The 25,483-nt window shown below is 39.2% G+C and overlaps 1 protein-coding gene across 5 annotated transcripts in view; it reads left to right on the top strand.

Annotated features, from left to right (window-relative positions):
* Positions 1–25,483, top strand: part of GRIA4 (glutamate ionotropic receptor AMPA type subunit 4) — a 252,621-nt gene that overhangs the window by 196,560 nt on the left and 30,578 nt on the right. For all 5 annotated transcript variants that reach the window (XR_015744265.1, XM_087937095.1, XM_087937093.1 and 2 more), the window contains exons 10-13: positions 3,886–4,092; positions 9,325–9,695; positions 13,194–13,392; positions 15,797–16,044. Coding sequence is in view for 4 of the 5 variants with exons in the window: in XM_087937095.1 (XP_087793221.1) it covers positions 3,886–4,092; positions 9,325–9,695; positions 13,194–13,392; positions 15,797–16,044 (1,025 nt within the window). In the remaining variant the exon portion in view is untranslated. The remainder of the gene's footprint in view (positions 1–3,885; positions 4,093–9,324; positions 9,696–13,193; positions 13,393–15,796; positions 16,045–25,483) is intronic.

The raw sequence follows: 25,483 nt of genomic DNA on the forward strand, positions 1-25,483 counted from the left end.
TATTACAGGTAATCCTTGATTTATGCTGCAATTGGGACCAGATATCCATTGTTTAAACAAGGTAGCTGTTAAGTGAGTTGAGGCTCAGGATGTGACCTTTTTTTGCCATGGTTATTAACCAAATCATTGCGGTTGTGAAATGAATTGCATGGTCATTAAGCAAATCCCACTTCTCTCATTGGCTTTGCTTGTTGGAAACTGGCTGGGAAGGTTGCAAGTGGCAATCACATGACCCCGGGGTGCTGCCATCATGGTAAACATGTTGCCAAGCACCTGAATTTTTATTATGTGGCCAGGGGATTCTGCAATGGTTTTAAGTGCAAGGACCAGTTGTAAGTCTTTTCTTTTTCAGCACCATTCGAATGGTCAGCAAACAAATGATTATAAATCAAGGACTGCCTGTAATTTGAGTTTACGTTCTGTAAGACTCAACAATCAGGTTAGGATATTCTGGATTGAGTTGCAAGAACATCTTTTAAATCTATATCAGCCTCCACTAATTATTGTCTAGGACAGGGATGTCAAACTCAAGGCCTGGGAGCCAGATCCAGCCCCCGGGTACTTAGATCTGGCCCGCAAGGCTGCCCTAGAAACAGTGAAGGACTGGCCTGTGGTGCCCCTGCCAGTGAAAATGGAGCTTGTGAGGGCCATACATGGCCCTCCTGAGCTGTTTTCACTGGCAGAGGGTTGCAGGTGGCCATTGTAGCTGAAAACAGAGCTTGGGAGCCTGGTTTTTTGCTGGCAGAGAGCTCAGGCCACCACACAGGCCCACCGACATGAGTGACATCATGCTGGCTACACCCCCTGGCCACTCCCAGCCCCCCCCCCCCGAGATCAAACACAACCCTGTAGCAGCCCTCAGTGAAATTGAGTTTGACACCCCCAGTCTAGGAGATACTGTTCTGAAAATAACCTTTATAGATTAAAACCTTATTTTTCCGATGATGTTGAAACCTTGATATCAAAATGCAACAAACCGTGAAATAATGTTGTTAGGATTCTTAGCAGAGTTTTTGGTTTTTTTGGCTGAAATAAGAAATCAAAACCTTAAATAGGTTTATCCGATGCTTAACTAAGTCAAAAAAAAATGTTTAACACCCATCCCCCCACAAAAAAGGAAAGGCAATTCCAGCTCGATTTTTGCAATGAATAAATCTGGGTTTTTGACACAAGAGTTAAACAAGAATATAATCTTAGTCATCCCTAGAATTAGTTTCTAACAGATAAATTGCCTTCAAATTGAATTTCACCTGTTTCATTATAAATCATGGAAAGGAATCCATTATTAAAAACTACATCAATGAAACAATGGGTAGATCTCAACCCAAATGCATGTTACATTTTGTTTTCAATATCTGAAAGGAATACTTTCAAATCAGGTATCTAATGATGCTCCAAAACCTTGTATTATACAGTACATTTATCAACAAAGTTGTTAGCTTTTTTAGCAAATTCTGAATGGATCTCCTTACATTATACACTGCTACTACTTGGCTTATACTACTATGCCTTTCATTAATCTTTTTTTTCAGTATTTAGCAGAAAAAGGTGTGTGTGTGTGTGTGTGTGTGTGTATGTTACGGGAACTAAACCATTGGCAAACCTGTTTCTAAGCACCTTAGTTATGCAGCCTACTACATGTTGTAAGCTACTATTATATGGCTTTCTAGAAGCATTTCAGAAGTTGCAATAATTTTGCCAAGAGATGAAGTAATGGTCATGCCATTTCTAAGTGGAAAATTTCCTATGAATCATTTTGTATGCATGCCTATACATGTGTGTTTTAATATATGATCATACAATGTGTGTTTTAACATGTGATCATCATCAAAAGCCATATCAAGCCTCCTAAATAAATTTGGGTATAAATAAATATATGCAGACAACTTTGATAACAAAGCTGAGGCTGAATCATTTCAGCAGATGAAAGATATTACTTTACTTTTACTTTTTACAGTAGTAAATGCTGAGTAAATATCAGACCACTTTAATTTAATTATAAATTTAATTTATAATTCACAAAGAACTCCCTTTTTTGTATGAGCCTCAGTTTCCCAGATTGTAAATTTGTGTACATGCTGTAATAAGCTAGTAGTCCCATATTCACTTATTACTATACATATCCTGCCCTTCAAGATGACAATATTCCAAATGTCTTACAAACAATATAAATTGTATTTTTTAAAAAACAAAAACTGAAATAATTATTGAATAACAAACTGTTAAGATCATTTCCAAAGGATTGTTGATCTTCTGTTCCTCTCTCTTCAAGGGAACCTGAATCTGAATAGAAACACATTCACTGTTCTCTTGACTATCAAGGAATAATTGCAAATTGCAGAAAAATTCTGAAAGGGAAACATACTTAATTCTTGGGGCCAAACTTCTGTCACTATAGGAAATTACATCCTACTTCAGTAGATTGGAGAAGAAAATTGTCAAGAGATAGCTAATGTCTTTCAGTGATAATATTAATTTCCTCATTAGTAGTTCTCCTTTACTTCCAAGGAATACCCAGAAAATTTTTTTCATCAAAATAATGAATATTACTGAGTTACTTAACTCAGCACTCTTACTTTCATTATTTATTACAGAAATAATATTTCCCTGCTTTCCTGGTAGCTCCTAGGTACCAGCACAGTAAATATCTGATTGATTGCCCCTTTGTCTGTAGATTATTACATGAGCTATTTGATCATAATGTCAAAGCTTTAAAATGTGGAGCAATCACCATTCTCAGAAAACGCATTTGCCTTCTCTTGCCACAATTTAACTCAAATGAAAGTAGATGAGAAAAAACTGAGATGTGACTTAAAGTAACTGTTGGCAAACAGTGTCTTGATTATTGGGAGGGAGGAAGAGAACCCTGGCACAACATAGAAACCCCTAAATATTAAATATCTCTCTTGAAAAGCTAAATAATATGGGCCTGCTACTGCATGAAGTTTTTGGATAAACTAAAAAATAGAATACAAAATGCTGGAGCGCTACCAGTCATTTCTGTGTTTCCTCTTACTATTCGCAGTAAAATGGGCATATTAGTTTCTTGCAACTGTATGAAAATTAGCAGTGAAATTAAACATGAGAAAAGAGATCAAAGAGAACAAATTAAATGCTTAGGGGAAAAAAGTCCTCTGTTGATTGATCTGATTAATTTTGAAGGTACTATGACAGATTGACAGGGCAGAGACACATCACAGATCTCAAAATAGTATTTCAATTTCTAGATCATATCTAATTTATAATAAGTTTTAGCTTGCTCTGATTAACTAATGAGTAGTCGATGAATTAAGGCAGAATAATTTTAATCAGGGATATTGTTTATTTGTTTTAATTTTCTTCTATATCCTAAGGAACGAATCTTAAAAATATTTTAAAAAATATTTAAGTGTATTAATTATTTTGCAAGAACATTGGCATGTGTGCTGATATCTCACAAAAGATATTTTTACATGCAAGTTTTTGCAGCATGAAGAATTACTTAAGACTATTAGCTACATTATTTGGATTAATAAATACAATAATGAAGATTAATTGTCTCCTCATATTTGGGGCACACCAGTGTAGACTTTTAAGCAGTGGAATTTGATTTTAATTGGATATGTACAGTATGATTCATGCATGCATGCACAACAGTTACGATTGCTTGAATATTACAGTAGAAATTCATTGAATCCACAGATAAGCTGTGGACTTCTTGTTCTGTTTTGTGATAAATATTTGTTCAGTAATATTTGTTATAATCTTTCAGGGTGAAAACCTGACAAAACAACATATTCTGTAACTGATGGTGAACAATGAAACTTTGTTTGAATCTGAATGGTGAACATGTTCGTTTTGTATGGTACCTGTTTCTCTTTCACAGTTTTTGTTCTTTCCTTGTAGGAAGCCCCATATGTTATGTGGAAAAAAAACAGAGAATTGTTTGAAGGAAATGAGAAGTATGAAGGTTACTGTGTAGACCTGGCATCAGAAATTGCAAAGCATATTGGCATCAAGTATAAAATTGCTATTGTCCCTGATGGAAAATACGGAGCAAGGGATCCACAGACAAAAATCTGGAATGGGATGGTGGGAGAGCTTGTATATGGGGTAAGCATATTTTTTCATGCAGGTTTTAGCTTAAAATTATCAACAGTGCAACTAAAATGTGGGATTATACACATGTTGCAGCCCATTTATGGCCAATCATGAACCCTGAAGTCATGCTACTGTATTTTGACAACAAAACGAGTGACTTTCTATAGTCTGTAAATAAGAAAAGGGGTTTTAAAGGGGGAGAGGGGTTAGTAAGAATAGAAGTAGCAATTAAAACCCTAAAATGGAGTCTGAAAAAGATTAAAATATGTTTGTCCTCCCTTCCAGTGATATTGGCACATATTGGCAAACTATTGCAAGCTTCTGGTTGCCTGGTAAAATGGTTTGCAAATCTAACCCAGCAAAGGATGGTACACGACACTTTAACATTTATTAAAAATTAACATTACATTGTGAATCGTCACAATTTTTGATAAATTCTTCAAATGTGAGAGGAAAGGACCTGAAAGGAGGGCAGACTGCAATCCCACAGCTTCTTTTGTAAACTGTTCATGTATGTTCATGGAACGCTTGAGTTGGAGAGAAAATTGCATTTTTGTGCTGGAAGAGACATTAAAACAATTTCCCTTTGAAGGGTCATTTGTCAGAACATTTGAACTAGTAAATGTAAAAATTCCCAGACAGCTTCCCCTTTTTGTCAGTTAAAAGAGATGGAAATGTATTTTGACTATACAAGGGAATTACTGGAGTATGAAAGTATTCATCAAAAATGTGCATTGGCCCTTAATGTAACAGAAGAAGATTGATGAGTTTACTATCACTGCTGGGCCCACCCTGTCCCCAGCACTTCTGCATTGCTGTTCATTGGTAGAGCAGTTTCATGTAAAAGCTACTTCTATCCCCAGTATTTCCAAGTTAGAACTGGGAAGGACACCCCGGAGGTCAAAACAGAAGCAGAAAAAATGAACGGTGAAAGAGAAGGTTGATTTCATTTCCACTTAGTTTAGTTTACTTTATTGTCATTGCACCTCGTACAATGAAATCAAACACCATCTTCAGTGCTCATCATGACCATGACCATGAAAATAAACACAACCACATATCCTTCATCCTTCACACATTGAACCGAAAACCCCCGACATCACACCAACACTGCACTATACAGGAGAATTCAAAAGAGCTACTGCCCTGGGATAGAAACTGTTTTTCAGCCTATTTGTCCTTGTTTTTATTATTCTGTACCCCAGAATAACTCCAGGTGAGGTCCTCTTTTAGGGCAACACCCAGAAACTTAAAACTGGCCACTCTACTCGGTCTCCATTGATAAGCAAGGGCTGGATGTCTGATCTGTTCCTTCTATAATCCACTATAAACTCCTTGGACTTATTGGTGTTGAGGACCAAGTTTTGTCTCCACACCACGAAAGCAACCGGTCCATCTCATCTTGGTAGGCAGATTCATCCCCCCCCCCGGAGATAAGTCCCACCACTGTTGTATCACCTGCAAATTTAGCAGTAGTATTACTAATGTGAGTGGGAATGCAGTCATGCACATAGAGTATAGAGTAAGGGACTCAACACGCAACCCTGTGGTGTACCAGTGTTATGAATAAGGGCTGAAGATGTATGATTACCTAATCTGACCCTCTGTGAGCGGCCAGACAGGAAATCCATAATCCAAAAGCAGATTGAATTAGAAAGCCCAAGGTCCAGAAGTTTAGACACTAGTCTACGTGGAAGAATTGTCTTAAACACAGAACTAAAATCCACAAAAAGCATCCTCACATAGCCCTCCCACTATTCTAGATGAGTCAGAGCAGTGTGAAGAGTGATGGCTATAGCATCCTCTGTAGATCTATTTTTTCTGTATGCAAACTGGTGTTTATCAAACGTATGCAGAAGACCAGAAATCATGTGCCAGCAGACCAATTTCTCAAAGAACTTCATGATGATAGGAGTGAGTGCCACTGGTCTGTAATCATTGAGGTTACTGATAGGGAATTTCTTCGGCTCTTCATTTTGGGAAGGCATCTTCATCAGTTAAGATTATTCTGAATGTTTCTTGAGAAACTGCAAGGAAAAATTCACCTTAAGACATATATACCTGAACAATAGACATATTTATATGGCATATTTTAGGTCTTCTTTTTGATTTCAACAGTTTGTGCAGTATTACAGGACTGCCCTTTTTGTAGCAAGCTCTGGATTGTTCTAGATATTAATTTTATTATTCATTTTATTTATTATCTTTTTCCCAAACAGATGACAAAAAATTTTATCCATCAGCCTAACTGAAGATAGGAATGGAAATATTTCAAGTTAACCGGTTGACTTAGTCAACTGGTTGTTTTTACATTTTTGAATTGACCAATGAATTTTAAAAAATCATCATTTCTAAAGCATCAGAAGAGTATTATATTTTAATTTCATCAAAATAAGTTTTCAGTTTAGTTCTGCACGTAGCACAAGCTAACACGTCTCAGAAGTGTGTGAGCTGGATCAAAGATAGTTTGCTCCTAGGCAAGATTGAGATTTTTAATCTGATTCAAGTGGATTAAGTAAATGTCCTTGGAAAGAGGAAGTTCTATTGAAGACAATGAGGCTTACTTGAAACAGTGAAGCTTGTGGAATAAAAAAAAAAAACTTCTTGCAACTATTTATGCTGAAGGGGGTATGATAAGTAAATTTAGAGAAGAAGAGAAGACATCAAGAGCTTTGTAGCTGTCTTTTTAATAGGTTGCTCCGATAAAAAGTCCTTATTAGAACTAATTTAATTTGCAAGATTAACTGCATTTTAAGGCAGTTTTCATCATCTTTATCTATTGTACTTCTAAGATTCCAATAATTCCAGGGCAAGTTGCATTTCATTGTCAGATAGTTTTAAAATGAAGCACAGCCTGCAGAGATAGGGTATATCTGCTCTTTCTTTCTTACATTTTAATGACCAAAATATTAGCTACACAATGATACAGTTTTGGAGATGATTTAGTAAAACCCTTTCTAGTAATGAAAGACATTAGCTTATATCCTGCAGATGTTCTGAAAAGGTTTAGCAGTCAAATGCAGTTAAATATTCATCTTTCTGCAGAGGAATGTTCTCCGTTCATCAGATGATGAATAAATGGTCACTGCCTATTTCTTTCATCTTAAGACAGATTCCGATGTAAAGTTCAAATAATTTCTGCTGCATTGGGCCAACCTTTTTTAGAGTAATATGTCAGAAGTCAGAAGAACAGTGGATTACATGATTATATTTATCATCTGCTCTGTTTCACATTAGACTTCTTTTTAGATATAAACATATAATAATAGATGTATACTATTACTTATTATAATTTAAAGATTCATGTACACATGAAAGTTTAACTTGTAGTTGCTTAATGTAGACCAAAGATGTGAAACTCAAGGCCTGCAGGGTTGCTTAGAAGTGGCCAGCAAGGCTGCTCTGGAAACAGTGAAGGACCACCCCGCGGTGCCTTTGCGTCCCCCCCTGTACTCCGTTTTCGCTGGCAGAGAGCTGCAGGAGGCCTTTGTGGGCAAAAATGGAGCCTTTATAAGTGACGTTCAGCTGGTCACGCCCATCTTGGCCACGGCCACCCCAACAATGCCCACCCCGGCCATGCCCACCCTGGTGCCCTGAGGTCAAACACAACTCTGATGCAGCCCTCAATGAAATTGAGTTTGACACCGCTGATGTAGACTATAGTAAAGCCTTTCAGGGCAGATGGCTATATTGCATTGAGCTACAAACTGAGCATAGCCAAGAATGTTTTATTAATGTTAGAATAAGCAGTGATAATATGCACAATATCCACAGAGGTAGGGAATATATTAAGTTCATGCCTGAGTCACCTTTGTTTTTGTTCAAAATAAACACAATGGTAGAGCAAAGCTCTGCATTAGGGATAGGTGAAAGAAAGGTAAAAAATAAAATCCTAAATGTTTTTTTTTAAAGTGGTTTTGGATGCTGGTGAAGCCGGCTAAGCTTGGAAGTGGACTGAACATCTCATCTGCCAAACTAGCTCTGAAAATTAATCTCACTAAGAACCACTTTTACTTGGTAGAAATGATATTTTTATTGCATGCAAGAATGGTTTCCAGTTTTGAAGTTAAGTGATCAAATAAATAGGTTTCCCTACCTATGACTAGAAAGGAGAGAACTGGGTTTTATCAGCACTTTTGAGAACTCGACAAAATCACTTCAAATTTGCCAAGAATTTTTTTTAAAAGCCATGCTGGTAAAACTGAATTGATTTTTTTGAGTTGGGATGGAGCGGTGATCCTTCTTTAATCTGTACACATGCAGAAATTCCTAAGTTTACTCTTTGGCATTTCAAATGCCCAATGAAAGGCAAGGAGAAAAGGCTACAGAAGATTACTACTTCTCAAAAGGGGCACCAAACGTAGGGTCAAACATGGGATTCAGGTAGCATGGCTCAACTAGAAATACAAAGCGTTCAATTTGGAACTATTTACCATATTTCTTACACTCTTCTTGTAATATTAAACTACTATGTCCAACAAGAAGCCTCATAAATTCACCTATTATATAGGAGAAAAACTATAGATTTTTGAAGAGCATGTGCCTTCAGAAAAGTCTGGTAGGTTGCTTGATACTTGTCTTTAATAATGTGTTTGGATATCTAGACTGAGCAAAAGAAATCCTTTGCCAACAATCTTGGAGATCCACTGTAAATTGGTTTTAATGATCTATGTAAATCAAGTATCTGACTTGGCTTTCCACTGTCTTCTTGTTGATCTGCCTATATAAATCTACCTAGAGGGTTTCCTACATTGAAGAAGGATGGTTTTATTTAATATAATATAGCATAATGTATAGTTTAGGACGTGGGTCTCCAACGTTGGCAACTTTAAGATGGTGGACTTCAACTCCCAGAGTTCCTCAGCCAGCAAAGGAACTCTGGGAGTTGAAATCCACCAGTCTTAGGCCAAGGTTGCCAAGGTTGGAGAACCCTGTTTTAGGATACAAGGCTGTCTGGATTTACATTACCTATGTCCCTAACTTTAGGTAGAGTACAATTATAAACACCTCTCAATTAACTGAAAATGAGTGGTTATCTTTGCTTCGATTTCTTCCTGATGTAACATCACTTTCTCCTTCCAAATGTCCGTTCCTTAATTCCATTACAGTGTCTCTAGTGCTATATTTTTGCCATTAGCCTCTATGTTAGCCATTCATTTTGGATAGATGAAAACCTGTATCATCCACTCATTGCAAAGTACAATGTCTTATTGTTTACCGATTGTTTACTTCTTTCTTTTACAGAAAGCAGAGATTGCTGTTGCACCTCTGACCATCACTTTGGTGCGTGAGGAGGTTATCGATTTTTCTAAGCCCTTTATGAGCCTTGGCATATCCATTATGATCAAAAAGCCCCAGAAATCTAAACCGGGAGTTTTTTCCTTCTTGGACCCCTTGGCCTATGAAATTTGGATGTGCATAGTCTTTGCCTACATTGGAGTCAGTGTGGTCCTATTCCTGGTGAGCAGGTTTAGTCCATATGAATGGCATACAGAAGAGCCAGAGGACGGTAGAGAAGGACCCAGTGATCAACCTCCTAATGAATTTGGCATCTTCAACAGTCTTTGGTTTTCTTTGGGTGCCTTTATGCAGCAAGGTTGTGATATTTCACCCAGGTTGGTATAATGCTGAAATGGCTTCTAAGTTTGCATTTTATCCCTAAGGATAAGGATAATCATAATCTATACCCCATATGTATAATCACAGGCATTTTTTATGTTAACATCCTTAGTTTCTTATCTCTTTTGTTTATAAAGTTGTAATTGTCTTATTTTCCAATTTGATGTATCAAGCTATTATTGCCTTTCCATAGATTACTAATTTTTTGATCTTCTTATTTATTTATTTAATTCATTTATTTAGTTTAGTTTGTCAAGCATGTGTGAGAAAACAAGTATAAGTATGAACATAACATTTAAACAAATACATATAAACTGGACTGTAGGCATACTGGTGCGCTTATGCACGCCCCCTTACAGACCCCTTAGGAATGGAATGAGGAGTTATCGATTTTGGGGCTAGAACTGTTACAAAAGATGTTTGCGGAAAAAATGCCCAAATTATAATTGTAAGAAAATGAAGAAGAAGAAGAAGAAGAAGAAGAAGAAGAAGAAGAAGAAGAAGAAGTAGAAGAAGAAGAAGAAGAAGAAGAAGAAGAAGAAGAAGAAGAAGAAGAAGAAGAAGAAGAAGAAGAAGAAGAAGAAGAAGAAGAAGAAGAAGAAGAAGAAGAAGAAGAAGAAGAAGAAGAGTAATAGTCCACATTACTGGAATAGTCCAGTAATGTTTATATTTTAGGTTTTTTTTAAAAAAATATACTGCTATATATTATGTAATCTGATGCTTTGTCTCAGTTTAGGTGCCTCACAAAAAACAACCCTTTTTCACTAGATCACATATTTAATGATTTCTCACAATCATATAGTAATTTGTGTATTCTGGAGAAAAGGAGTATCCCTAAAATCACTGATATAAGACCCCTTAGTGTCGATGATAAAGATAGAAGTTTCTATATTATTTGAAGGCAATTTGAAAATACATTTACAATATACTCACACTGTGTTTTATTTTCTTTGTATAATTTCTCTTTCTGCATTTTGAATTAAAGTACTCATGTAAGCAACACACTTGGTAGAACATAAATTGCTGAATTAAAATGTTGTATTTGTTTAAGTACTTGTATCCCCCCTTTGATACTTTTACAAATAACTCAAGGTGGTGAACATACCTAATACACCCCCCTTCTCCTATTTTCCCCAGAACACCCCTGGTTGTATACATATAAAGTGTAGTCCCTTGGGGGGGGGGGGGAAATTGTGTGGTTTAATAAAAGATGGAAGCAGATTTAGGTCCCATCAGAAACTAAGTTAAGTCCTTAGATTAATGTTAATTTAATTGAAGTCCTTCTAAAATTAGTGGAACATTGGTTAGCAGAACTTATTTTCCTTATTTACACAGCAGTTTCTACTTTTGTTCAAATAACTGCATTCTGTAGTGTAGGATTATGCTACATAATGCAAAAGAGGTCAGAATCCAAATGATTTTGATGTTTTTGGGCAAGATCCTTGCTCATACAGTGTAGGTAAGTCAATGGGCAATCACAAGTAATTTTCAGTGAACAAGTTGTTTTGTTTTACTTAATCTTAGTGTAGAAAATTGTCAACAGGGCTAAATAGATTTTTTGCTTTGTTTTACCTCCTCTGTTTGTATCTCTTTAAAATATAAAAAAAATAATAATTTTGGAAGCCAGTACTATAGTATGAAAATAAATGGAAGGGGAGCTGAAAGTTTTAATGAATTCTCTCACCAAAAACTAGCAACTTATGCATTTCCTGTTCAATTACTCTTACAAAATGAGATCAACTGTAGATACAAAGTCAATGGCCTGACAATATAGTGCCCCGTAACAAGTCATAATCATTGAAGGCACCATTTTGAAGGGAAGTAAAGCAGGAAAGAATAGAATACAACAGGAAAAATGGGGGACAGAACATTTTACTGTGACAGTCAGATTAATATTCCCTATCATGGACATTTTCATGATCAGCATGCTCAGCCAAGTATCAACCTGGTTATCTTGACAACGGGTTAATTTATTTCTCCTGAGAGACATTTTTATAATTTTCAGCCATTCTTTAATAAACTTCTCATCAAGGGAAAGAGATATGAAAAACTTCAAAGTAAAAAGATGGTTTATATCTTATAGACACTATTTTAATAATTCCTAATCTTTTTTATTTATCTTCCTCTATCTTATTCATATTTTCTTCTCCCTTAGCTGATTTCCCTCATATATTTGAAATACTCTTGAAGTTTTCCATGTTGCCCGTCTTCCGACTAGTATGGCAGGAATATATGAAGTGTCTGACCAAATGTCATTCAGTAGCTGGTCTATATTGTCAAAGAATAATATAGTTTTAAATTACAAAATCAATCCAGAACAGTGCTTTGCTGGGGAGAGAAGATTGGATGCAAAGTTTAAGATTTTATGCTAGTCGAAATTATTTTTTTTATAAGGAGACATAAGGAATCGTTTCATTAGCAGTCTGTTCATTAATTAGGAGTCTGTTCACAGATAAGTGATAGACAACCCCATTCCATTAAAAAGTCTTGACAATTCCCATCAGCTATAGCCAGCATTTCAAGAGACCTTGTTCACAGTCACTCGTGCCTTGGTCACTTCCAAGGCATGAGTGACTGTGTTTTGGGTTACTGCAAAACACTCTACATGGGGTTGTCCTTGAAGACCACCTAGAAGAGACCATCACTGCATGCAATGTTAGCACCCCTAGATTTGTACACATTTCACTCCTGTTGCATGAGTTAAACCTCTGGATGTAAGGTCCTGGTTATTACCATTAAAGCCCTACATGGCACAGGAACAGGATATTCACCTCTCCCTGGGGTTATCTGTCCATCTCACTAGATCAGATAGGGTGGACGTGCTCCAGGTCCCTTCCCTGAAATATTACCATTAGTGAGTCTTAGGAAGAACATTAAACATAATCAAGTCAACACTTAGACCTAAACACTTGAGATCTCATTTTTGCCATATATCAATTTTTTCTGTCAAAAAGCAAATCTTGGTACTAATGTGAGAAACTCGCTTAGTAAAATAATATAGTAATAGTATAGTTATAGTAATAGTATAGTTATAGTATAGTACAGTAATTCTATGGTATAGTAATACTATAGTTATAGTATAGTATAGTAATAGCATAGTGTAGTATAGAAATAGTATAGCAATACTATAGTTATAGTATAGTATAGGAATAGCATAGTAATAGTATAGTATTATTGTGCTGTTATTAATGTTTTAATTGATAAATATGATTTCTGACTGCTTAGCTTGGAAATCATTCCACTAGCCACTAGCTTCTCCTTATAAGAGAGAAATTAAATATTTATTCAGAGTATATTATATTTTTCTTCATTCCCCATGCTGTTGTTGCTGCATGCTGGAGTGTGAATCAGATAATAAAGAGAAATTTTATTAAACAGAACAACGACCTTATTATGTGACACTCACCATGATTGTTGTTTGATGAATACATTTCCTGTAATAATTTGTTTTGCTACACCTTCTAGGAAAATATACATATCTTATTCATATTTAGGTCCCTCTCAGGTCGCATAGTTGGAGGTGTCTGGTGGTTCTTCACGCTAATCATAATTTCATCGTATACTGCTAACCTTGCTGCTTTCTTGACTGTTGAGCGAATGGTCTCACCCATAGAAAGTGCAGAAGACCTTGCAAAACAAACAGAAATTGCATATGGGACTCTGGACTCTGGTTCGACAAAAGAATTCTTCAGAGTAAGTTGGTATGCTTCCTGAAATTCAATTTCTCCATCCAGTGTGCTGCTGGTACTGTTCCATTACACCTAATCTGTTTTTCTTCTGTGTTAAATGCAATATTGAAGTTATTCAAATGCTGTTGTTTGGTTAAAAATCAAAAACAAGAACTGTTCTATTGTCTGGCATTTAGGGTAAACGCTTTAAGCATCTGAGGATTCAGAGAGAGCTAAAATTCAAATAGAATTCTTTCCTATTTAATGGCAAAGCAGAGTACTGAAACACGAGGAGCTTTGATGGGCTTTTTGTGGTTATAAAGTGTATTTCAGATTTTTTTTTTTTATTCTGTTGCAACTTCGATGAAAAGCTATGCAGTTTTGCTATGTGCAGATACTGGATGAGAGAAAGTAGCTACACTGAAAATACATAGGCTATGCTTCCAGCAGTTTGATTGATCACATCAATTTTGTAAAGGTTTTATTTGTATTGCTTTTATTTTGTTTGCTATGTTATAAGACAGGAGTCCCCAAACGTGGCAACTTTAAGATTTGTGGACTTCAACTCCCAAAGTTGCCAAGTTTGGAGACCTCTGTTATAAGATATAAAAAAAATGTCTTCTAGCAGCTTAGAAACAAGAAATGTTAAGTACTTCTAGGTCCCACTGATATAAGCATGCATTAACATCTTTCAGATATGATCTACACATATTTTACTTTATCTGTATTCACTCATTGACATTAAATGGGGTCTCTAGAAATGCTGGACTGAGACAAAGGAGAGAGATTCATCAGTTGCTGCAGTCTTTAAACACAAGTGAAGTATTTCTCAATAGAAATCTATAATGCTAAGCTGTAAATCTCACTGTTATCAAGGAGACATAGAACTTTATAAACACTGATATCTATTGTCACTTGTATTCTTGGATGACTATCCAAAATATGAACTGGATATGGTTCACTGAAACTGTTCGAGATGTGCTAAGCAATATGTTGGATCCAGAATTATTCATATGTAAATTAGAACCATTAAAAATAAATATTTCAGGTGAGAATAAAGAAAGTGGAATGTTTCCCATTGCATACTGGACTTGCATCTATCTAATGTTTGCATACAAGACCATATGTTTATACAGGCCCTATATATAAAAGATCCAGACAAACGTCTGTTGAAGATTTAAAGTGTTTGCCATTGAAGGACGGAACTATAATGAATACCAGGGTATTAAAATCCCTTAACAGTAAAATTAAATGGGTCATTTTAAAAAAAGCTTGTAGGTAGATTATGCCAATTTGTCTCATTTTTCTAAAGTGTATCTCTTTCTTTTATCTCTTACTTGAACAATTTCAGTATAGCCACCTGCATTTTGTGAGATGAGCTCCTATATACATTTGATAGATAAATAATTTCATAAGTTTTTTTTAAATTTAACATTGTAGTAATAGATAGTACAATGTGGTATTATTATATCCATAGTAATAGCAGATTGATTATGATACAGATATATCGTTATTTTGTAACAGTTATTTCACTATTGTGGATGCTGTCATATATTTCTGCAATTTGGTCTTTTTAAGCAGAAACAAAGTAAGCTTAAATACAATTATATTTAATACATTCAACTGTTTATATTAAAAATATTTTTATTTATGGGGATCCCAGCATTACTTTTTGTTCCATTCACTGTGGAAATCAGAGCTAGACCTAGAAATGTCATAAGTAGACTATTAACAAACTACTCTGAAGCTACTCCAACAAATATTATAAGCATACACCTGTAGAGTTCAGACATGAATATCAACTTTTTGTTGTTCTTTTATTTGCTTTATGTACAAAAGCATGTCTGATCACATTGAAAACAATATAATAATTACAGGCTTTGGATTTACTGTTCCCAAGCAATCAATCCAAGGACTTCTTATATGTGTGCAAATAATCAAGAAAAAGAAACAATCTTGCACTTGGAAGTTTTTTTTAGGCTATGCAGAGATTAATAGCCTATTCAACTTTTTTTTTTAAAAAATAATCTCATCTTCAAAAATAGTAATTTGCTCTGTCCCTAGCCAAAGTTAGAATAAAATGTTTTACTTTGTCTTGAATCATTAGCTCTAGAAAGTACATCCAGTACTCAATAGATTTACTGCCATTAATTCGGACAGCTAGCTACTGTTGTATGCACTCATATATTTTTTTCTGTTTGTTCTGGATTATAACTTTAAAAGACTTCAAGAACCGGGCATAAAGTAGTTAAAATCTGTTCGCTGTATGCCTGTCAAAACTGCAATCCCCTTTCTATGAAAGCATCTCATTCTATCAAAAGAGACCTAGTTCCTATTACGGAGCAACCAAATGACTCTTGGTGTATTTGACACGTTTTGCAGGGCTCTTGTTCCTTTGTTGCATCTAACCTCCTTTTAATTTCCTTCAGAGATCTAAAATAGCAGTATATGAAAAGATGTGGGCATACATGAGCACAACAGACCCATCCGTCTTCGCTAGGACCACAGCTGAGGGCGTTGCCCGTGTCCGCAAGTCCAAGGGCAAGTTTGCCTTCCTCCTGGAATCCACCATGAATGAATACATTGAACAACGAAAGCCATGTGACACCATGAAAGTGGGCGGAAATCTGGATTCGAAAGGCTACGGAGTAGCTACACCAAAGGGTTCTTCATTAAGGTGGGTGGAATAATATAACAATATAAAATGTGTTGTTATAGTATTCCACCTTCCCTGATGTCCCTGATCTAGTTCTTTTTGTGTTGTTCTGTAGACATGGTATGTTCTGTTTTCTTTTTTCCATTTCATATTTTCGATCGTCCAGGAGGTAACAGTTGCTCATATCAAAATCCATTAAATAGTGACAATCAGTGTTTATCAGCCAAGGCCATATAAAAACCATGCTCTCTGAACACTGCTTCCAAGTCTTTTTTTTTTTTAACAAATGCCCAAGACCTGATGTCTACGCACAATGGCTTTTTAAAACAACAACTGCAAAATTCCATGAAAAAAGAGGAAACTTATCCCATGAAAACAGCTTGTGGAATTATGGGCTTTGAAAAGGGCCTTTAAAGTATTTGAAGCTCTTAATATTGAGTACATAATGCAGGATAGGCAGTACTGAAATACGGTAGTCCTTGACTTACAACCACAATTGAATCCAAAAATTTAACATGACAGTTGTTAAGTGAGTTTTGCCCCCTTTTATAAACTTTCTTGCCACAGTTGCTAAATGAATCACAGCAGTTGTTAAGTTAGTAACACAGTTGTTCAGTGAATCTGGCTTCCCCATTGACTTTGCTTGTCAGAAGGTAGCCTTTATCTTTTTATTACCTTTTGTTTTGTTACCTTGGTACTCGTCGTTAATTGGTTCTGGGAAGAACGATGAGTGCCAAACAATTTTTCCCATGAGGAATAATGTAGTGTGTCACAAGGCAGCTGACACCAACAAGTTCTAGCTTGTGTGTTAACTACCAAATAAATTAATACCAGGAAAAAAATTTCATGTCAAAATACATTGGGTACCAAATTTGATGAGTTTCAAAGCAGTTGAGTACTAAAAATACCACTGTACCTAGTTGATATTGTGTATAAGTTTTGTAAAATTTAATCTTTTTAATATTTTCAACCAACAATCCAGAGTTATCTTGAAGTAAGATGGGCAATTGGATGGGTGGGTGGGTGGATAGGTAGGTAGGTAGGTAGGTAGATATCACATGACTCCAGGACACTATAACTATAACTATTGTAATGTCCTGAAGTCATGTGATATCTATCTATAATACATGCCAATTGCCAAAAGCCAGAATTTTCAACATAGGCTCATGGAGATGCTGTAACAGTCATAAACCACTTTTTCAGTGCTGTTGTAACTTTGAACAGTCACTAAGCAAATGGTTGTATGTCAAGGACTACCAATATAGCTTATAGATTCATTCAAACAAACAAAAAAACTTTTTCAAATGAGAATATTACATATATTGCAGTGCAATCCCCATTTCAGTTTATTCTGAAATAAGTCCCAATCTCATCAGAGTAATTTATTCTCAGGAGAATGACCTCATGGTGGAGGTTGAGAATAAGTCCCACTGGAAAGAAAAGGAGGCTTAGTTAGAGCAGAATATGTTTAAGATAATACTGGACTTATTTGTTTTTATATGCAAGCTGATTTGATTTGCAAATAAAAACAATCTTTTTTTTTCTTTGATTTGTGTATAAAAAACGGAAATAATCTACCAAGAGTTCTGAATAATGGCAATAGCAAAAGTTGTGGACAATTTCAGGTTATAAAAAAAATGTAGTATTAGTTCAGTATAACTCCTATAATTCAGCTGCAAAAAATCCCCAATCCCTCAGTTTAATGAATGCAAAGCAAGAAAAACAAGACACAATAAAATTGTTCCCACAATGCAATTTCCATTCCTGCAGGATTCAGGGATACCTGTTTAAAGCAGATATGTAATATAGTCTCACTGCATTACTTATTGTTTATGAAAAGTATCAGATAAATTCAAATAGAAATTAAAATTACAAAAAGAAATATTTAAAAATAGAAGCTTCATGAAGTGAGGCTTCCAACCCAACCAAAGGCCCAGCCAGAGACTACAAGTTCCCTAGTGGATCTAGAAACCATACTTTGAGGCTGTAGTAGCAATTGAAGCATTCTTCTCTTTCCTTTTCAGCCCTGGGTTTTCTTCCTTGTCTCAGACTTAGCTCTGCTCCTGGGAAACAAATCAGATTGCCGCTGGATCCTGGAATAGCCCATTTTCTCAATGGCTTCTGCAAAATTAATAGCCTTTGGAGGCCATATTTCTCAAGCCTATGTGATTGCTGTTGTGCTGTATAACATTGGGCCTGGCAGAGTGGAGACAGTGGAGAAGGGAAAAGCTCCTATCCCTGCTTTCTGCAAAATTACAACTGTGGACATTCAAAAGTAGAGGAAGGGATATCCTGCTCTTTTTTTTTTCTCCTCCTTGCATAGAACTGTTAGTGATACGTTGGCATTCAGTAGAATGTAAGGAAGCTGTGAGTTGGTTCAAGAAATAAGAAGGACAGAGAGAAGATAGATACAGCTACCGTGTTTCTCACAAAGTAAGTCCGGGCCTTATTTTTTTTTGAGCCCCGAAAAAATTAATTTCTCCCCCCACCCCGTGCACCAGCACAGTCTCCAACAACAGCATCTGAGTCACTCCCACTTTTCCCCCGTCCCCGTAACAACAGGAAAAAAAGATTTTGAGGTACCTGGGAGCGCTGCGCACTGCGTTTTAGTTTAATCCTGAGAGGCTGGGTGGGCGTGAGAAGAGCCGAGCGAGCATCTCTGCTGCTGCTACCCTTGGTGCTCCAGCTTCAGGCTCTGCAAGTTTGCAAAAGTCCCAGTGCGCAGCCCATTCCTGCATTCCAAGCGCCCAGGCTGAGCTGCAGCTGTCCCTCTCTCGCCAACGCCATCTCCAATAACAGCAGCAGCGGCGGCAGGAACTGTGTAAGTTACGGAGGCCGCCGCTGCTGCCACTGTTATTGGAGACAGCGCTGGTGAGAGGGACAGCTCCAGCTTGGCCTGGGCGCTTGGAATGCAGGAATGGGCTGAGCACCGGGACTTTTGCAAACTTGCAGAACCCGAGGCTGGAGCACCAAGGTTAGCAGCAGCAGAGACGCTCGCTCAGCTCTTCTCACGCCCACCCAGCCGCTCGGGATTAAACCAAAACACAGCGTGTGGCGCTCCCAGGTACCTCAAAATGTTTTTTTTTTCCTGTTGTTACGAGGACGGGGGAAAAGCGGGAGCGACTCAGACGCTGTTGTTGGAGATGGCGCTGGCAAGAGAGACGCCAACACCGGTGGGAACTGTGGAAGCTACAGAGGCCTGAGAAGTGGCTGAAATGCTGCTGGACATCCACGCTGACACCGCCCACCTGCTGACCCGGGTAAGGGAGAGGTAAGGAAGCCCTCCGTGCTCCACCATAGTGCTAGGAGCGGCTGATGGTGAGGCGTAGCTGCCTGCGGGGCACTCCTAATGGCAAGTTCCCCCTGCCTTCCCCCCCAATTTCGCATGTTTTAAACTAGGCCTAAATTTGGGGAGGGGGTTAATTTCATTTTATGCCTAGAAAACATGCTGGGTCTTCCTATGGGGGGGCACGTATTGTTGGAGATACATGTTATAGAGACAGAGAGAGAGATATATCCTTGAGAATTTACTGGATGTTAATGGGCTATTCTCAAATCTGGCTTGGCTTGGAAATATGCTTAAACTGCTGTTCTCCGCACCCCCCACCCCTCAGAAATAGCTTTGTTTTATTTCCAAGCTATTTTGACTCAAACTGTAAAACTCGCGGATCCTTACTGAACTTATTTATCTCTCATGGTCCATACAAGCAGAGGTGGGCTGCACATACTGTAACAATCAGTTCGTCTAATGCAGAACCGAAAATGTGCACATGGCCCCTTCACTTGCGCATGGCTGCAAAAACATGGGGATTTCCTGTGCGCGGCAGCTGCAGTGAGTAGAGCAGACAAGGCGTGGAAAGCAGCTGGGCTGCATGGGCGGGGCAAGCGAATCAGATATATAGGAAGAGATAGCACTGGAGTGGCTGGGCAGGCTCAGCCAGTGGTCGGAACTACGGGTACGGGCGAGCCCGGCAGCAGCCCACCACTGCATGCAAGATATGTATACCAAATTCCTTTTTGTGTCTTTGAATGTATGGATTGCCTTGTTCAAGAGAACATTGTCTAAACTAGGCAACCATTCTTCACCATGGATGATATTTTAGATGAAAACTATGGCTTCCCTGAGTGAGATGCTGGATAATGTAGTCAAACATAACTGGAGGTGCCAGTCAGGGAAGGCTGGGCTATCTTAATAGCCCAAACTATGGCAAAGATTTGTGGATGTTGTTTATGAAGTGCTAATATCCATTTTAGATGGAGACCCCCCTGAAGGCACCTGACTTCTAGATTACCCCTTTTGCCTATCAAACTGAATTTTTAAAACAGAAGCTTTATACTGGCCCTGATCATAATATCATTTTCCCTTTTTCCAATTCTTTCAGCACAAAAACAGGCTTTTTAAAATATATATATATATTTGTTTCTGTGGTAATGAAATCATGAATTGCTGCAGAATTCAGCCACTCTTATTTGTCAAGCTTTTGGGTTGTTTGAAAAAGGTATTTGCTAAAACATTGATTTGGGGAGGGGGGGGCAGAATTCTTACTAAAACAAAGCCTAGGCTCTTTTGTTTCCCCTCCAATTTTTTAATGGCAATTTCCTAAAACTAGTACATTATCTTGGTGTGTGCGTGCTTGCGCTTGTTATGTCAAGGAGTTGACAAGCTGATTGATTAGCTTGCTTTTGACTTTAATTGTGAAGTTTCTGTCATTTGGAGGGTTGCAATTGGAACACTGACTTTGGTACATTTCTTTTCTAATGGCAATCGATTTTCTATTTTTTCTAAGATTTCTCCGCCACACTAGAAGGTTTGGTGTTCCCCTATTCGGCTATGATTATTTTCCATCATTTTAGTTCACTGATTCCCAGAATGTCCGTTTTCAATTTTAGTATCTCTGCTCTGATATCAAGTTTATTTTGATTCATGGAGCAATGGGATTTAAGGGAGCTCATTTACTCTTGGATTGGGCTATCCATACCATCTGTAACATTTGATCCATTCAGAGTGAAGCATACCACTATAGGCTCCTGGTATACCATCTTAGAAACCGAAAAATAGCTCTAGGAGCTGGGCAGTATTCATGATGGCAGCTTCAATGCCCTTGTTTTCCAGGGACGAGGCATGTGTACCAAGCTATCCAAAACTGCTTTCTAGTGGAATGTCCCTTCTGAGCATTCTGGAGCCAGCTGTGGTACAACACATTTGGGATATGGGCAATTAACAAATAGAAGAAGAATGCAAGTGAGTAAGGCTGATAAGACAGGAACATGGCTTCTTAGGAGCCATCAAGATCTGCTACTATCAAACGAGGACAGTTCTCATAAAAGCAGACATTGCCATCTATGACCTCAATGAGCAACCCAACACTGTCCTGTAGAGATTCTCAGTCATCCAGGTCATGATTGTCCCAAAGGTCAACCATTCCCCACTATCCTGCCACAGCTGAAGAAGCTTCTTGGGTGAGAAGTGAAACATCTTCAAAAGAAAAAAATAAGGAATTCCACTTGCTCCTGGAAAAGCACCTTTGGGCTGACACTGTCTAACGTGCTGTACCAAAGGCGCTTTTTCAAGAGGCAACTGGACTTTCTGGTTATTCTTTGAAGATGAAGAAGCTTCTTGGATGAGAAGCAAAATGTCTTCAAAGAAAAAACAGAAAGTCCAGTTGCCTCTTGAAAAAGTACCTTGGGGGCAACCATGACCTGGATGACTCCATAGACATGTCTAAGTTGCTGCCTAAAATAAGTGATGTAACAAGGGACTAGCAGTGGACAAAGAAAAGGAGAGAACAACTGATCGTGTTGTCTTCCCCTTCTGCCAAGTCTCTGAACAAATAAGTTTTCCACCATCCCGAGTCTTCGCAGCTCCCACAGTCCATCTTTTAATGGGGAGAACTGAAAACTATCACACACTGTGACTGCAATGTTACTCTGTCAATCTGTTACTCTCACCTGGAACAACTTAGTACAAACAATGACAGCACAGTGTTTGTTTTCCCAGCTCAGTTGAAGATCTAGCAGATTCTTTGGCGAAAGCATGTTGAGTTTGGTTAGATTTACATTTGATCAGGATTTTTTCGGTTATGTAGATTTGCCTCTTTGCACATTCATTATTCAATATACGTCAGTGCAAAAAAACAGCATTCAGAAAACCCAGAAAAATGGGTTAATGCAGTAACGAAGTTACTTATGTTCTGTAACTGCAACTCAGGTATCATTTGCGGTGTAGGACATGCATCATTTTCTGAATTCAAGACTAAATTGTTTATATATTTACCAGAGATTTTGCTGTAGAGCATTAAGTAGTGTAACGATTTAATCAGATTTTGATAATTTTCTTCATTGCTTCCGGGCACAGCCATTCAGTTTCTCTTATTTCTCTGTAGTTTCCCTGCTAAGCTTCACAGACATTCATCATCATCAATAATTCTGATAAAATGAAGACAAATTATTTAGAGGAAGTAGAGAAAAGTGTGAATCTCTTGAAATTTTGGTAACTGGAAGCAGTGATTTAAATTATAAAGATGTATGAGAAGTTCCTAAATTCAGTAAAGCTAGATTTCCAGCACAAAACCGTTGAAAACATTGCTAGAATTGGAAAAGTGCCAAGCAAATGCGAATACTTGGGGTGTTGTGGTTTGGAAGAAGGGAGGCCACACCAGAGCAATGCATTTAACACACTTTATTCAGGGAATAAAGGGGGCTGTCGCGTCTGCATACTAACAAGCAGACCTACCAGCGAACAGCGGCTGGCTCGACCTAGCAGCCGGCTTTTATAGCCGGCTGTCGAAGGGAGCCAGCCAATGGGGGCTGCGAACGCCCCCGCAGGATGAACGGACCTGATGGGGAACTGGCGTCAATCCCAAGGACACAACACCCCTTCCCCCCAGATACGAGCACGAATAGTCTTGCAAGTAAGCAGGTGGTTTGTGCGAGCGCCCTGACTGGCGCAGTTCAGGTAAGTCACAAGGTGGCACCGAGTTCGAGGAATCAGGAGCTGGACTCGCTGGACCACGGGACCGATCTGTGGTCTGGTCTGGAGTCCGGGAGTGGTCAGAGTCCTCGGGTTGGATTGTCAAATTGTCATTGTCCCTCAACCCGGTGGTGTCGCTGGATGGCGTGGTTGATAACTCTGGCGGACGGTCCCGGTCCCCCATCCGTTCCCTCGGTACGACTGGTGGGGACTGGTCACTCTGGAGGTTCCAGTTAGGATTCGGGTGCGATGCGCGGGAAGTTACTGGAGACTCTGGGGCTGTGTCGGCATATTCGCCTTGGCGACTCCTTATCTGATCCAGATGTCTCCGCCAGATGCGCCCGTCTTCCAACTGGATGCGGTACGATCTTGGACCGGTGATGGCCACGATCTTTCCGGGTACCCACAGTGGATCACCTGCGTAGTTTCTGACGAACACCCGGTCCTGTAACACAAAATTTCTGACCCCACTGTTAGACCCAATGGGTGTATCAGGGCAATAGTGGGGATGCAGTCTATCTAGCACTGTCCTTAGCCGTCTCCCCATCAATAGCTCGGCTGGAGACTTGTTTGTGACAGTACATGGGGTTGAGTGTTGGCTTAACAGAAAACGAGAGAGTCTGGAGTGCCAGTCGTCTTGCGTGAATCTTGCCAACGCCTCTTTTGCTGACCTAACGGCTCTCTCCGCCAGCCTATTGCTAGCGGGATGAAAGGGGGCCGTTAGGATATGCCGGATGCCCAGGTTAGTGACATACCGGCTGAACTCGGTGGATGTAAATTGGGGACCATTGTCTGAGACTATGGTGTCCGGCAAACCGTGCGTGACAAATAGGCGGGTCAGAGCCTGGGCAATTGCTCGAGTGGTGGTTGTGAGTAGGAGGGCCACATCGATCCATTTGGAGAATGAATCTACAACCACCAAGAAAGTCTTGCTGTGGAAGGGACCGGCCAAGTCTATGTGCAGCCGTGACCACGGTGCATTGGCGCTTTCCCACTTGGATGGGGTGGTGATCGGCGGTGCTGGTCTGGATTCCTGACAGGGACGGCAGGAGCTTACCCATTTCGCGGTCTCGTCGTCCATGCCCGGCCACCAGATGTAACTCCTGGCCAATGCTTTCATCTGGACGATGCCAGGGTGTCCCTCGTGTAATGCCTTCAGGACAGGTGTGTGCAGCGGTTCTGGAATAACGACTCCGGTTCCCCACAACAGGCAGCCCTGTAAACTGGAAAGTTCTTGTTGGCGGGTTTTAAAAGGCGAAAAGTCCGCTGCGAGATCATTGCCCGGCCACCCCCTCCGTACCAGTCCAGAACCTGGGCGATAAGTTTGTCTTTTTTGGAGTGGAGGGCGATGTCGCCAGCGGTGACTGGAATGTTGAGTTCACTGGCATCGAAAATGGAATGGACCGGGGCCGGGTCTTCCACGGGTGCCGGCAACGGGCAACGGCTGAGGGCGTCTGCGTGGCTAAGGTTTTTTCCTGGGCGGTGTACCAGTTTGTACGAGTAAGCCGCCAGGAATAAAGTCCACCTGGTCATCCTGGGTGACAAGACTTGCGGCGTTTGTTTTTCTCCGGAGAGTAGCCCTAACAGTGGTTTGTGATCAGTGACAAGTTCGAAGTTGTGACCGAAAAGAAATTCATGGAATTTTTTGATCGCCGCAACGGCGGCTAGGGCCTCTTTGTCAATTTGACTATAATTACGCTCGGTTGTTGAAAAGGTTCTAGAAAAGAACGCAATGGGAGCTTCTGAGCCGTTGGGGAGTCGGTGGCTTAAAACAGCCCCAATCCCGAAAGGAGAGGCATCTGCAGCTAAGACTAGGGGGAGGTGCTGGTCGAATTGTATTAGGACAGCGTCCGAAGTGAGTAGCGATTTGACTGCCTTAAAGGCGTATTCCTCTTTGGGTCCCCAGTGCCAAGGAGTGTTTTTGTCTAACAGTCTATGTAACGGTTTGGCTACTGACGCTTTGTGGGGTAGGAACGATGCATAGAAGTTAAGCAGACCCAGGAAAGCTTGTAATTCTGCCTTAGAAGACGGAGTGGGTGCCTCGTGAATGGCTTTGACTTTGGATTCTACCGGGTGGATGCCAGAGGCGTCTATTCTGTACCCCAGAAAGTCCACCTGCTTAGTGGCGATGGCACACTTCTCCCTCTTTAGCTTGAGGCCGTGCTGTCTGAACCTATCCAATACTGCTCTGACTCTAAGGAAAAGTTGTGGTCTGTCTCTGGCTGAGACCAAAATATCATCAAAGTACGGAACCACGCCCGGAAGGCCTTGCAGTATCCGTTCCATTAATGACTGAAATATGCCTGGGGCGACGCTAACGCCAAATTGGAGGCGCTTGCATCGAAAAGCCCCTCTGTGGGTGACAATTGTTTGTAATTCGGCCGTTTGGTCATCCACAGGGAATTGCTGATACGCCTGTGACATATCCAATTTGGCGAATATGTTTCCTGGTTCAAATGTGTGCAGCAGGTGTTGGATTACTGGAACTGG

The sequence above is a fragment of the Pseudonaja textilis genome, chromosome 7 (assembly GCF_049901715.1).
Source record: "Pseudonaja textilis isolate UNSWEBS1 chromosome 7, rPseTex1.2, whole genome shotgun sequence".
In the NCBI taxonomy this organism is placed as follows: domain Eukaryota; kingdom Metazoa; phylum Chordata; class Lepidosauria; order Squamata; family Elapidae; genus Pseudonaja; species Pseudonaja textilis.